The 13,690-nt window shown below is 40.1% G+C and overlaps 1 protein-coding gene and 1 non-coding gene across 2 annotated transcripts; one reads left to right on the top strand and one right to left on the bottom strand.

Annotated features, from left to right (window-relative positions):
• Nucleotides 1-444: 444 nt before the first annotated feature.
• LOC142175775 (uncharacterized) lies at nucleotides 445-3,839 on the top strand. The gene is made up of 6 exons (XM_075242769.1): nucleotides 445-929; nucleotides 1,572-1,957; nucleotides 2,063-2,115; nucleotides 2,223-2,473; nucleotides 2,594-2,689; nucleotides 3,788-3,839. Exons 1-6 carry the CDS (start codon nucleotides 445-447, stop codon nucleotides 3,837-3,839), a joined length of 1,323 nt encoding a protein of 440 aa, XP_075098870.1.
• A 3,829-nt stretch (nucleotides 3,840-7,668) lies between these two features.
• Nucleotides 7,669-7,775, bottom strand: LOC142176815 (small nucleolar RNA R71). The gene has a single exon (XR_012705623.1). It is a non-coding gene; the product is annotated as a small nucleolar RNA R71 (small nucleolar RNA).
• Between the last annotated feature and the right edge of the window lie 5,915 nt (nucleotides 7,776-13,690).

Genomic DNA, 13,690 nt, shown 5'->3' on the forward strand with positions numbered 1-13,690 from the left:
AAGAATATAGTGGAAAATGAGAGGAGATTAACTTAATTTGTGACCGGCGCACTTACTATGGAGTGCACTTCCAGGATTCAACATAAGCTTCCATAAAAGCTTAAGGATTCGGGTAGTTTTACCATCCCTGTGAGGATTGGTGAAATTGATGTGGGTGGAGCCTTGTGTGATTTGGGTGCAAGTATCAATCTGATGCCGTTGTCAGTGTTCAAACAATTGGGATTAGGAGCTCCGAGACCCACCATGGTGCTGCTATAGTTAGCTGACAGATCTTATGTTTATCCTGGAAGGGTAATTTAGGACGTCTTGCTGCAGATTGGGAAGTTTATTTTCCCTTCAGATTTGATCAAATTAGACTACGAGGATGATGAGTTAGTTCATATCATCTTGGGATGACCTCTTTTGTCCACTGGAGATGCCATTATCAAAGTCCGAGAAGGTAAGATGATCCTGAGGGTGGACAATGAAGAAACGGTCTTCAATGTATATCGAGCTATTCAGTTACCTCGTCATTACGAGGACTTGGCCATGATTTCTGTGGTGAAGATAAATGAACCAGCTGTAAAGGCAAGTGCATTAAAAGAAGATGCACTAGAAAAGACATTGATGTTGTTCAATCACTTGGAACTGGAAGAAGAGGTTGAAGAGATGTTGCAAAATTTGGATGCATCTTGTGAATACATCAGAGAAAGATCCCAGTTTGAGCCTCTGGATAGGCCAATCGGCTTGCCCCCTAAACCCTCAGTTGAGGAGGCTAAAACACTGGAACTTAAACCCTTACCATCTCATCTTCATTATACATATTTGGGTAGTTCTAACACTTTACCTGTGATTGTTTCTTCTTATTTGTCTAAATTGCAGAAAGAAAAGCTCTTAAGGGTGCTGAGGGAGCACAAACATGCCATTGGTTGGACAATGTCTGACAAAAGGTGTATTAGCCCTACATTCTGCATACACAAAATACTCATAGAGGAGGGACACAAGCCTAGCGTGGAACATCAGCGCCGCCTAAATCCAATCATGAAAGAGGTGGTAAGAAAAGAAGTGATTAAGTGGCTGGACACAAGTATAGTATTTCCCATCTCCGATAGTAAGTGGGTAAGCCATGTTCAATGTGTACCTAAAAGGGGGGGTATGACTGTTGTAGTGAATGAACAAAATGAATTAATCCCAACTAGGACTGTGACTGGTTGGCAAATATGCATAGATTATAGGAAGTTGAATAATGCTACACGAAAAGATCACTTCCCCCTCCCCTTCATTGATCAAATGCTTGATAGGTTAGCCGGACAGGAATACTATTGTTTCCTTGACGGCTATTCAGGGTATAATCAGATTGATATTGCCCTGGAAGATCAAGAAAAGACCACTTTTACATGCCCCTATGGCACTTATGCATTTAAGAGAATGCCATTCGGGTTGTGTAATGCACCTACGATTTTTCAAAGGTGTATGATGGCTATTTTCACCGATATGGTGGAATGATTTGTGGAGGTTTTTATCGATGATTTTTCTGTGTTTGGTCCTTCTTTTGATGAATGCTTGACCGATCTTTCTAAAATGCTTGCTAGGTGTGAGGAGACTAATATTGTACTGAATTGGAAAAAGTGCCATTTTATGGTACGTGAAGGTATAGTGTTGGGGAACAAGGTGTCCAAAGATGGATTGGAAGTTGACAAAGCTAAGGTGGAAGTAATTGAAAAGTTGCCACCACCGATTTCAGTGAAAGGTGTTAGGAGTTTTCTGGGACATGCAGGTTTTTATCGCCGATTTATAAAGGATTTCTCAAACATTTCCTCTCCTTTGTGCAGGTTGTTAGAGAAGGATGTGCCATTCAAGTTTGACGATGCTTGTCTTAAAGCATTCGAGGAGCTGAAAAAGAAGTTTGTGAGTGCACCAATTATAATTGCTCGTGACTGGAAAGAGCCATTTGAGCTGATGTGCGACGCTAGTGATGGTGCAATTGGGGCCGTGTTGGGCCAGAGGAGGAGCACAATTTTTCACTCCATTTACTATGAAAGCAAGAATCTTACTCCTGCATAAATAAATTATATTGTGACAGAAAAGGAGTTGCTTGTTGTAGTGTGGGTGTTCGATAAATTTTGGGCCTATTTGGTTGGCAACAAAGTCATCGTCTACACAAACCATGCATCCATCAGGTATTTGTTCGAAAAGAAAGATGCTAAACCAAGGCTAATCCGTTGGGTTTTACTCTTTTGCAGGAATTTGATTTGGAGATCCGAGACCGTAAAAAAACAGAGAATCAAATGGCTGATCACTTATCCAGGTTAGAAACTCGGAATCATGTAGCTGGGGGAGATGTCATCAAGGAAACATTCACGGATGAGCAATTGTTGTCCATTACTGCTGGGGAGGTGCCATGGTATGAAAATGTTGTGAACAATCTGAAAAGTGGAGAGATGCCGCCTGATCTTGAACCTTATGCTAAAAATAAGTTCTTGCGAGATGTGAGGTCATATGTGTGGGATGAGCCCATTCTGTTCAAATCTTGTACCGATTAGTTAATAAGAAGTTGTGTGCCTGAATCTGAAATAAATGTTATCTTACATGACTGTCATGCGTCGCCTTATAGTGATCATTATGCGGGTGACAAAACTGCAGCTAAGGTGTTGCAATCGAGTTTTTATTGGCCTGGAGTGTTTAAAGACGCCCATGAGTTTGTGAGGAGGTGTGATAGGTGCCAGAGAATAGGAACAATCTTGAAAAGGCATGAGATGCCATTGCACGGTATTATGGAGGTTGAAATTTTTGATGTGTAGGAAATTGATTTTATGGGTCAGTTTCCCTTGTCCAGTAGGTGTAAGCACATTTTGGTGGCCGTTGACTATGTGTCGAAGTGGGTGGAGGCCACTTCTCTTCCTACCAATGATGCCAATGTTGTGGTCAACTTTTTGAAAAAGCATATCTTTACAAGGTTCGGTACTCCGAGAGTGATGATAAGTTATGGGGGCACCCACTTCTGTAACAAGCTCTTGAACAATGTCTTAGCGCAATATGGGGTCAAACATAAGGTTGCAACCGCTTACCATCCTCAGAATAGTGGGCAAGTTGAAGTCTCAAATAGAGAGATAAAGTAGATCCTAGAGAAGACGGTTAGTGCAAGTAGGAAAGATTAGGCTGCAAAGCTTGATGATGATCTATGGGCATACTAGACTGCCTACAAAACTCCAATCGGAACCTCCCCTTACAAGCTAGTTTATGGGAAGGCATGCCATTTACCGGTGGAACTTGAGCACAAGGCCTATTGGGCGATAAAGAAGCTGAACTTTTATGCAGAATTAGTGGGTAGAAAGCAGGTGATGCAATTGAACGAGCTTGATGAGTTTCTCTTGCATGCGTATGAGAATGCAAAGTTATATAAAGAAAAGACCAAGCGCTTGCATGATAAGCATATCCACTATCGCGAGTTCGAACCGGGCCAATTGGTTCTCTTGTTCAATTCGAGGTTAAGACTCTTTCCGGGGAAGCCCAAATTGAGATGGTCGGGCCCGTTGGAGGTAGTGAGAGTCACTCCACATGGTGGAATTGAGCTGTGCGTCTTAGGTGGCGAGAGAACGTTCTTAGTGAACGGACAAAGAGTAAAGCACTATTATGGAGGTGACTTTGATAGTCAAAAGTCAAAGGTGTTACTTGCCAATGATTAGACGCGATTCTGTGTCGTGCGCGACGTTAAATCAGGCGCTTGTTGGGAGGCAACCCATCTTTACTGCTTTCTTTTATTTTTATTTTTTTATCTTATTATTGATGTAGTGTTTGTGTTTTGCAGGATTATAAGCATAGGAGGCAAAGCCATTGGAAGTGGGCAAAAGCGAGTTTGATGGTGAGAACTAAGTGTGGGGTGCCCATACAAAGGACCATGCCTGGGGGAAGTCTGAGTACCCCGTGAGCCGCTATGGCTTCGGCCTTTGGCTTTTCAGGGAGTTTCATGTCCACCCTCGTTATTGTTTTGCTTTATTTGTGCATTGGGGACACTGTACTCTTTTAAGTGTGGGGTGGGAGAATTCTCTAGATAATTAGTAGTAGGATGGTATAAAAATGTTAACTTCTTATTTTTGTTTTCGTAGTTGTGTAATGTTTTAGTATTTTAGTAGCTATGAAAAATATTGAAAAAAAAAAGTAGAAAAATTGGACTTTTCCCGATGGTGGATCTCCTAGACAGTTTTCTTGAGGGATTTAAGTCTAAGAAAAAAGGACAAAAAGATTTTCTTTGTATGTAGTGTAGTAATTCCCCCTTGGTTTTTCTTTGTGCCGCGGTTCTTTTCTAAGGGTTTTGTTTGAACCGGGTGTAGTTAGTTTTATTTTCTTTAGGAGTAGGAGCCATTATGAGATGAATTGAATTGAAGAAATACCTCTTGACTTTGTTATGCTTTGAGAATAGTGAGTACTCTGTTTGTGATGCTTAGGCTCAGTTTTTGACTCTTGTATAAGTACCTTAAATTGTATGATCTAAAATTTGCTTAACTGCTTTGACTAGAGTGTCTTGATGAGTCCGATCCTGAGTGAGTTATGTTTCAGGTGTGTGTGAGGTTTGTGTATTTTTCTGTGCATTGTATTTGATGTCTAGAACTTGCCCCGTGTGTTTGCAAAGAGAAATAGTAGTTTTGTTCAGTCTTGTCAGTGATATAGGTATTTCTTTGTTGAGCCAGATATATATAGTTTACCCGCCTAATTGTTATGTATCGTAGTTAACCCCTTTGAGCCTGTAATCCTGTTTCTTTGGCAACCATATTACAAGACTTACCCATTTGTTTGAATTAACCATCTATTTGAACATTTTAACCTCTCATGAGCACTTGAATTGTAGTGAACTTTGTAAAAGTTAAAGTGTGGGGTGGTTGGTTTGGCTTTTGAGTGGAACTAATGAAATAAGGAGAGAGGTGCACTGTTTTGAAAAAGTAAGAGCCACGTGAATTGAAAAACAAAGAAAAAAAATATATATAGTTGTATTGATGTGAAAAATATTCCTTGATAGTGGTGACTCTTGATGTAATTGTGCTTAAAAGAAGTATGGAGTAATATACATAGATGTGAAGGTGGAGTTTGGTTTGACATAAGTATGGGGTTTGAATGTTAAAGTATATGTATTAAAGTGCTTAGGGAGGTGTAGTCACTCTTATAGCCAAATGTATCCTACCCGACCTGCAACCTACATTACAAACAATTAAAGTCATACTTGATCCTAGACTGAATGAGCTCGATTAGTAGAGTGGTATACTACGGGCAAGCCTATGGTGCATCTTTTGTGGCATATGAATGTTATTTCTAAGAGTGAGTGAATTCTTCCTATCTTGAGTTAATAATTGTTCTTAAATTTTAATGTGTGTGGAACTACTCTCTTTTGTTGTGTGAGGGCACTTGATTCATGAAGGAAAGGTAATAATGTCATTTACCTCTATGTTAGAGTAAGTGAGTGAGTAGTGAATAATGCATGGTACTTGTGAGTCAAATCTTGAGGTGAAGATGTTACACCCTTGTGCTTAGTCTATTTTAAAGATTCTTGGTGTGATGAGTTAGGAGAATTGTTTAAAAAGGTCGTGTCTATATAAAGGGTAGTTTGATTGCTCGAGGACGAGCAACGTTTAAGTGTGGGGTAGTGATGTTTGGCTATAATTCCATATTTTTAGTGCATTACTTACCTTACATTTTAGGGCTTTAATGCTAAACTATACTATATTTGTGCTTAATTGAGTTTATTTTATGTGTAGGTACGTTGAAGACGAAATTGGGAGCAAAGTAGAGATTTTATGTGTATTTTATGCACTACAAGAATGGAGTTATGATTATTTAATTAGTGGATATATAAGTATTAAAGTTTAACATTATAAAGGAAGACAAAAGAGACAAATAAAAAAAAGTCAAAAATAACAATTGAAAAAAGAAACAAAAACGTGAATTGGAAATGTTAGGCAACAAAATTGAATCGAAGCAACAGTAGGCGTAGCGAGCTACATTTCTCGCGTTACAGCAGGCGAGGCGAGGATTCAAGAGCGCGACAGAGCTTGCGTCGCACGGGCTACAGCGAGATGAAGCTCGCATTTTGCCTCGCGCCGTGAGGCCTGTAGCGAGGGTGTTCCGGGTTTTAAAGCCTACATTGTCTCCTTTTTTGTTTTGGACTTGGTTATTTCGTTTAGATTTTTTCCTTACACATATAAATAGTCATTAAACACCCTTTTTAGAGGAGTTTTTGCGACCGGAGGCAAGAACATCACGTGGAACAACTTTCGGAGGAGAAAATCAGCGAGTTCTTCATTCATTTATCTTTTCTTTGTAATTTGTTTATACAAAATACTTGGAACATTGTTACTAAGAACATGAGTGGCTAAGCACATCTTCGTTAATTCGGATTATCATATTGTGGTTGTTTCTTTAATTCTAGTTTTAACTTGTGAATTGTTGTAGCTACCAATTCACCCTACTATCTCTGTTATGTTTGGGGAAATTCGTGTTTAGATTAGAGTAGAATTAGAGAGAGCTTGTTTCTGAACCCGTGGCTCGGGGGACGATTTCGCGGTTAGGATAGGAATATACCTAACAGTCTTGCTTAATTGAATAACGTATTATATTCGTTCATGATATACTCAATAGCATAGGAATATAGGATTGATATATTGTGAGCAGGCGAGTAGTATTGTTGGAACATGCTATTCATATAAACGATCTGGTTAATTAGCAACCATAGATAATCTGGATTAACGAGTGTGATTATGGAACTTAATAGGATTGATAAACCAACCACAATCCTTGAATTTTCACCTCCTCTGAATTAAAATCTCATCATAAACATTTGCATTCTCGATAAATTAGTTGTTACTTGTTTAATTTCCGTAATTATAGATTAATAGAAAAACATCACTCTTAAATATCTTGGACACTTAATTATTTTTTGTTTGCTTAGTTGACAATTGATCTAAGTCTCTTTGGGTTCGACATCCGACTTTCGAGTCACTTTATTACTTGACGGCCACATATACTTGTGTGTACTTGGGGAACCAACAAGTTTTTGGCGCCGTTGCCTGGGACTTAGTTATTGATTATTTATCTAAGTTAAGCTTTTATTAGTTATTTGTTCAAGTTTTAATTTTTAGTTTGCTTTATTTGTGATAACGCATGCTCTTCTGTTGAATGCGGAGTAGTGGAAGCGAAAACAATATCCTTCCTCTTTATCCTAAGATCGAACGAACGCTTCATAGAGTGAGGAGGGAAGTTGAAGATAGAACTAGAATTGAAAGAGAGTTGGACATCGTAGTTCAACCACAACCAATAGAGATGGCAGGTAATGAAGGGCGTCCGGTTATAAAAGCTGCAAGGCCCAATCTTTCTAATATGACTCAGGCAATTGTGAAGCCTGAGATCAGGGGTCACTTTGAACTAAAGCAATACATGGTACAGCTGATTCAGTCCACAGGGCAATATGTGGGTCTATCTGATGAAGACCCGCAGAGGCACATTGAGAACTTCCTTGAAATTACAGACACTTACAATTATCCGAACATTTCCAAGGACTATGTCAGGCTGACACTGTTTCCCTTTTCACTGCTAAGGGAAGCTAAGGAATGGTTGCAAAAGGAGCCCGCGAACTCAATCCACAATTGGGATGATCTAGCAAGGCAATTCTTAATCAAGTTTTTTCCCACTAAGAAGACAAAGTCGCTGAGGAGCCAGATTCTTGGGTTTCAACAACGAGATGGCGAGACTCTTCGTCAAGCTTGGGAAAGATTCAAGAAGCTACTCAGACACTGCCCACATCATTGTCAGACTGATGACGTGTTGCGTCACACTTTAGTTGATGGGTTGGACGAGGAATCAAAGATAAATCTTGACTCAGCATGTGGGGGGTAGTTGCATGGCAAGACCGTATAATGAGATCCAGATCCTGCTAAACAATTTCACTGCTAATAATAATAATTGGCCAGCAGATGGGAAACCACGAAGAGCGCTTAAACAAAAGGCACCAGGTGTGATCGAGCTTGATGATTTCTCAGCCATGAGGGCAGATATAGCGAGATTAGAAAATCAGATGAATAAGATTACACTGCACCAAGCACAACAGATGCAGCATGTGCAAAAGATGTCTACTTGCTACGAGTTTTGTGGTGAAGGTCACACAAGTGACATATGCCCCGTGAATCCTGAATCCATCTACTACGTGGGGGCAACAAGCTAGAGGGCCGATGAATCAAAATTCTCAATATAGTAACACATACAATCTGAACTGGAGGAATCATCCTAACTTCTCTTGGGGTGGAAATCAGAACATCAAGCCTCAAGCGAATTATAATCATCCACCTCAACCTCCACAGCAATCAGAAGAGAGTTTGACTGACATTATGAAAAAGCTCTTGATAGACAATCAGAAAGTTATGGCTGAGAATCAACAATTGCGCATAGAGTTTAGAAATCTAGAGAGGCAGTTTGGGCAAATGGCTACAATCAAAATACTAGACCTGTTAGAGCTCCCTCAAGTGATACAGAGAAAAATCCTCAAGTCAATACAGTGACGTTGAGAAATGGGAGAGAGTTAGTAGAAGTGCCTAAGAAGAAAAAGGAAGAGTTTGGGCTCGAAGAAGAAAGAGTGCCAAAAAATATAGAGGTAGATAAGAGAAACAAAATAAAGTCTGAGAAAATATCAGGGAGGGTGCCTCCTCCTTTTCCTCAAAGACTGAGTAAGAAGAATGATGACAATATGTTTCACAAATTTTTAGATATGCTAAAGCAGATACACTTGAGCATCCCTTTGGTGGACATGCTCTGTGAGGTCCAAAAATATGAAAAATATATTAAGGATATAGTGGCAAATAAGAGGAGGTTAACTGAATTTAAGACCAGCGCACTTACTGAGGAGTGCACTTCCAGGATTAAACATAAGCTTCCACAAAAGCTTAAGGATCCGGCTAGATTTACCATCCCCGTGAGGATTGCTGAAATTGATGTTGGTAGCCTTGTGTGATTCGGGTGCAAGTATCAATCTGATGTCATTGTCAGTGTTCAAACAATTGGGATTAGGAGCTCCGAGACCCACCACGGTGCTGCTACATTTAGCTGACAGATCTTATGTTTATCCTGGGAGGGTAATTGAGGACGTCTTGCTGCAGATTGGGAAGTTTATTTTCCCTGCAGATTTTATCATCCTGGACTACGAGGCTGATGAGTTAGTTCCTATCATCTTGGGATGACCTCTTTTGACCACTGGAGATGCCATTATCAAAGTCCGAGAAGATAAGATGATCCTGAGGGTGGACAATGAAGAAGCGGTCTTCAATGGATATCGAGTCATTCAGTTGCCTCGTCATTACGAGATGACCTGTCCATGATTTTTGTAGTGAAGATAAATGAACCAGCCGTAGAGCCAAGTGCATTTAAAGAAGATGCACTAGAAAAGACATTGATGTTGTTCAATTACTTGGAACTGGAGCAAGAGGTTGTGGAGATGTTGCAAATTTTGGATGCATCTTGTGAATACATAAGAGAAAGATCCCAGTTTGAGCCTCTGGATAGGCCAATCGGCCTTCCCCCTAGACCCTCAGTAGGGGAGGTTCCAAAACTGGAACTTAAACCCTTACCATCTCATCTTCATTATGTATATTTAGGTAGTTTTAACACTTTACCTGTGATTATTTCTTCTCATTTGTCTAAATTGCAGGAAGAAAAGCTCTTAAGGGTGCGGAGGGAGCACAATCATGCCATTGGTTGGACAATGTCTGACATAAAGGGTATTAGCCCTGCATTCTGCATGCACAAAATACTCATAGAGGAGGGACACAAGCCTAGCGTGGATCATCAACGCCGCCTAAATCCAATCATGAAAGAGGTGGTAAGAAAAGAAGTGATTAAGTGGCTCGACACAGGTATAGTATTTCCCATCTCCGATAGTAAGTGGGTAAGCTATGTTCAATGTGTACCTAAAAAGGGGGTATGACTGTTGTAGTGAATGAACAAAATGAATTAATCCCAACTAGAACTGTGATTGGTTGGTGAATATGCATAGATTATAGTAAGTTGAATAATGCTACACGAAAAGATCACTTCCCCCTCCCCTTCATTGATCAAATGCTTGACAGGTTAGCCGGAGAGGAATACTATTGTTTCCTTGATGGCTATTCGGGGTATAATCAGATTGCTATTGCCCTGGAAGATCAAGAAAAGACCACTTTTACATGCCCTTATGGCTCTTATGCATTTAAGAGAATGTCATTCGGGTTGTGTAATGCACCTGTGACTTTTCAAAGGTGTATGATGGCTATTTTCACCGATATAGTGGAATGGTTTGTGGAGGTTTTTATGGATGATTTTTCTTTGTTTGGTCCTTTTTTTGATGAATGCTTGACCAATCTTGCTAAAGTGCTTGCCAGGTGTGAGGAGACTAATCTGGTACTGAATTGGGAAGAGTGCCATTTTATGGTAGGTGAAGGTATAGTGTTGGGGAACAAGGTGTCCAAAGATGGATTGGAAGTTGACAAAGCTAAGGTGGAAGCAATTGAAAAGTTTCCACCACCGATTTCAGTGAAATGAGTTAGGAGTTTTCTTGGACATGTAGGTTTTTATCGCCAATTTATAAAGGATTTCTCAAAAATTTCTTCTAATTTGTGCAGGTTGTTAGAGAATGATGCGCCATTCAAGTTTGACGATGCTTGTCTGAAAGCATTCGAGGAGGTGAAAAAGAAGTTAGTGAGTGCACCAATCATAGTGGCTCCTGACTTGAAAGAGCCATTTGAGCTGATGTGTGACGCTAGTGATGGTGCAATTGTGGCCGTGTTGGGCCAGAGGAGTAGAAAATCTTTTCACTCCATTTACTGCGCAAGCAAGACTGTTACTCCTGCTCAAATAAAGTATACTGTGACAGAAAAGGGGTTGGTTGTTGTAGTGTTGGCGTTCGATAAATTTCGGGCCTATTTGGTTGGAACCAAAGTCATCATCAACACATACCATGCAATCTTCAACTATTTGTTCGAAAAGAAAGATGCTAAACCAAGGCTAATCAGTTGGGTTTTACTCTTGCTGGAATTTGATTTGGAGATCCGAGATCGTAAAGGAATAGAGAATTATGTGGCTGATCACTTATCTAGGTTAGAAACTCGGAATCATGTAGGTGAGGGAGATTTCGTCAAGAAAACATTCCCGGATGAGCAATTGTTGGCCATTACTGCTGGGGAGGTTCCATGGTATGCAAATTTTGTGAACTATCTGGCAAGTGAGAGATGCTGCCTGATCTTGAACCTTATGCTAAAAAGAAGTTCTTGCGAGATGTGAGGTCATATGTGTGGGATGAGCCATTTCTGTTCAAATCTTGTACCGATTAGTTAATGAGAAGATATGTGCCTGATTCTAAAATAAATACTATCTTACATGATGGTCATGCGTCGTCTTAGTGTGGTCATTATGCGGGTGACAAAACGGCAACTAAGGTGTTGCAATCGGGTTTTTATTGGCCTAGGGTGCTTAAAGATGCCCATGTGTTCGAGTGGAGGTATGATAGGTTCCAGAGAACAGGAACAATCACGAAAAGGCATGAGATGCCATTGCACGGTATTATGGAGGTTGAAATTTATGATGTGTGGGGAATTGATTTTATGGGTCCGTTTCCCTTGTCCAGTGGGTGTAACCACATTTTTGTAGCCCTTGACTATGTGTCGAAGTGGGTGGAGGCCATTGCTCTTCCTACCAATGATGCCAAGGTAGTGGTCAACTTTGTGAAAAAGCATATCTTTAAAAGGTTCGGCACTCCGAGAGTGATGATTAGTGATGGGGGAACCCATTTTTGTAACAAGCTCTTGGACAATGTCTTAGCGCAATATGAGGTCAAACATAAGGTTGCAACCGCTTACCATCCTCAGACTAGTGGGCAAGTTGAAGTCTCAAATAGAGAGATAAAGTAGATCCTGGAGAAGACGGTTAGTTCAAGTAGGAAAGATTGGGCTGCAAAGCTTGAAGATGCTCTATGGGCATACCGGACTGCCTAAAAAACTCCAATCAGAACCTCCCCTTACATGCTAGTTTATGGGAAGGCATGCTATTTACCGGTGGAACTTGAGCACAAGGCCTATTGGGCGATAAAGAACCTGAATTTTGATGCAGAATTAGTGGGTAAAAAGTGGGTGATGCAATTGAACGTGCTTGATGAGTTTTGCTTGCATGCGTATGAGAATGCCAAGTTATATAAAGAAAAGACCAAGCGCTGGCATGATAAGCATATCCACCATCGCGAGTTCGAACCGGGCCAATTGGTTCTCTTGTTCAATTCGAGGTTAAGACTCTTTTCCGTGGAAGCTCAAATCGAGATGGTCGGGCCCGTTTGAGATAGTGAGAGTCACTCCACATGGTGCAATTGAGCAGCGCGTCTTAGGTGGCGAGAGAACGTTCTTAGGGAACGGACAAAGAGTAAAGCACTATTATGGAGGTGACTTTGATCGTCAGAAGTCGAAGGTGTTACTTGCTAATGATTAGACGAGATTCTATGTCAGGCCGCGACGTTAAATCAGGCGCTTGTTGGGAGGCAACCTATCTTTACTGCTTTCTTTTATTTTTATTTTTTATCTTAATATTGCTGTAGTGTTTGTTTTTGTTTTGCAGGATTATAAGCATAGGAGGCAAAGCCATTGGAAGTGTGCAAAAGCAAATTAGATGGTGAGAACTAAGTGTGGGGTGCACACTCAAAGGACCATGCCTGGGGGATGTCTGAGTACCCCGTGACCCGCTATTGCTTCGGCCTTTGGTCTTTCAGGGAGTTTCTTGTCCACCCTCGTTATTGTTTTGCTTTATTTGTGCATTGGGGGAACTGCACTCTTTTAAGTATGGGGTGGGAGAATTCTCTAGATAATTAGTAGTAGGATGTTAGAAAAATGTTAACTTCTTAGTTTTGTTTTCGTAGTTGTGTAGTGTTTTAGTATTTTAGTAGCTATGAAAACAATTGAAAAAAAAAGTAGAAAAATTGGACTTTTCCCAACGATGAATCTCCTAGACAGTTTTCTTGAGAGATTTAAGTCTAAGGAAAAGGGACAAAAAGATTTTCTTTGTATGTAGTGTAGTAATTCCCCCTTGGTGTTTTTTTGTGCCGCGGTTCTTTTCCAAGGGTTTTGTTTGAACCAGGTGTAGTAAGTTTTATTTTTTTAGGAGTAGGAGCCATTGTGAGATGAATTGAATTGAAGCAATATCTCATGACTTTTTTATGCCTCTAGAATAGTGAGTACTTTGGTAGTGACGCTTAGGCTCAGTTTTTGACTCTTGTATAAGTACCTTAAATTGTATGATCTTAAATTTGCTTAACTGTTTTGACTAGAGTGTCTTGATGAGTCCGATCCTGAGTGAGTTATGTGCCATGTATGTGTGAGGTTTGTGTGTTATTCTGTGCATTGCATTTGTTATCTAGAACTTGCCCCGTGTGTTTGCAAAGCGAAATAGTAGTTTTGTTCAGTCTTGGAAGTGATATATGCATTTCTTTGTTGAGCCAGATATATATAGTTTACCCGCCTAATTGTTATGTATCGTAGTTAACCCCTTTGAGCCTGTAATCCTATTTCTTTGGCAACCACATTACAATTCTTACCCATTTGTTTGAATAAACCATCTATTTGAACATTTTAATCTCTCATGAACACTTGAATTGTAATGATCTTTGTAAAAGTTAAAGTTTGGGGTGGTTTCTTTGGCTTTTGAGTGGAACTAATGAAATAAG

This window comes from Nicotiana tabacum, chromosome 22 (genome assembly GCF_000715075.1).
Source record: "Nicotiana tabacum cultivar K326 chromosome 22, ASM71507v2, whole genome shotgun sequence".
Taxonomy (NCBI): domain Eukaryota; kingdom Viridiplantae; phylum Streptophyta; class Magnoliopsida; order Solanales; family Solanaceae; genus Nicotiana; species Nicotiana tabacum.

Bases quoted from the DNA above. Each gene is read 5' to 3' on its own strand.
- LOC142175775 (XM_075242769.1), top strand. From the start codon at position 445: ATGATCCTGAGGGTGGACAATGAAGAAACGGTCTTCAATGTATATCGA. The intron at 930-1,571 runs GTGTATTAGCCC...AATGCTTGCTAG, and splicing joins TGGACAATGTCTGACAAAAG to GTGTGAGGAGACTAATATTG. The intron at 1,958-2,062 runs GTGCAATTGGGG...ATATTGTGACAG, and splicing joins GATGTGCGACGCTAGTGATG to AAAAGGAGTTGCTTGTTGTA.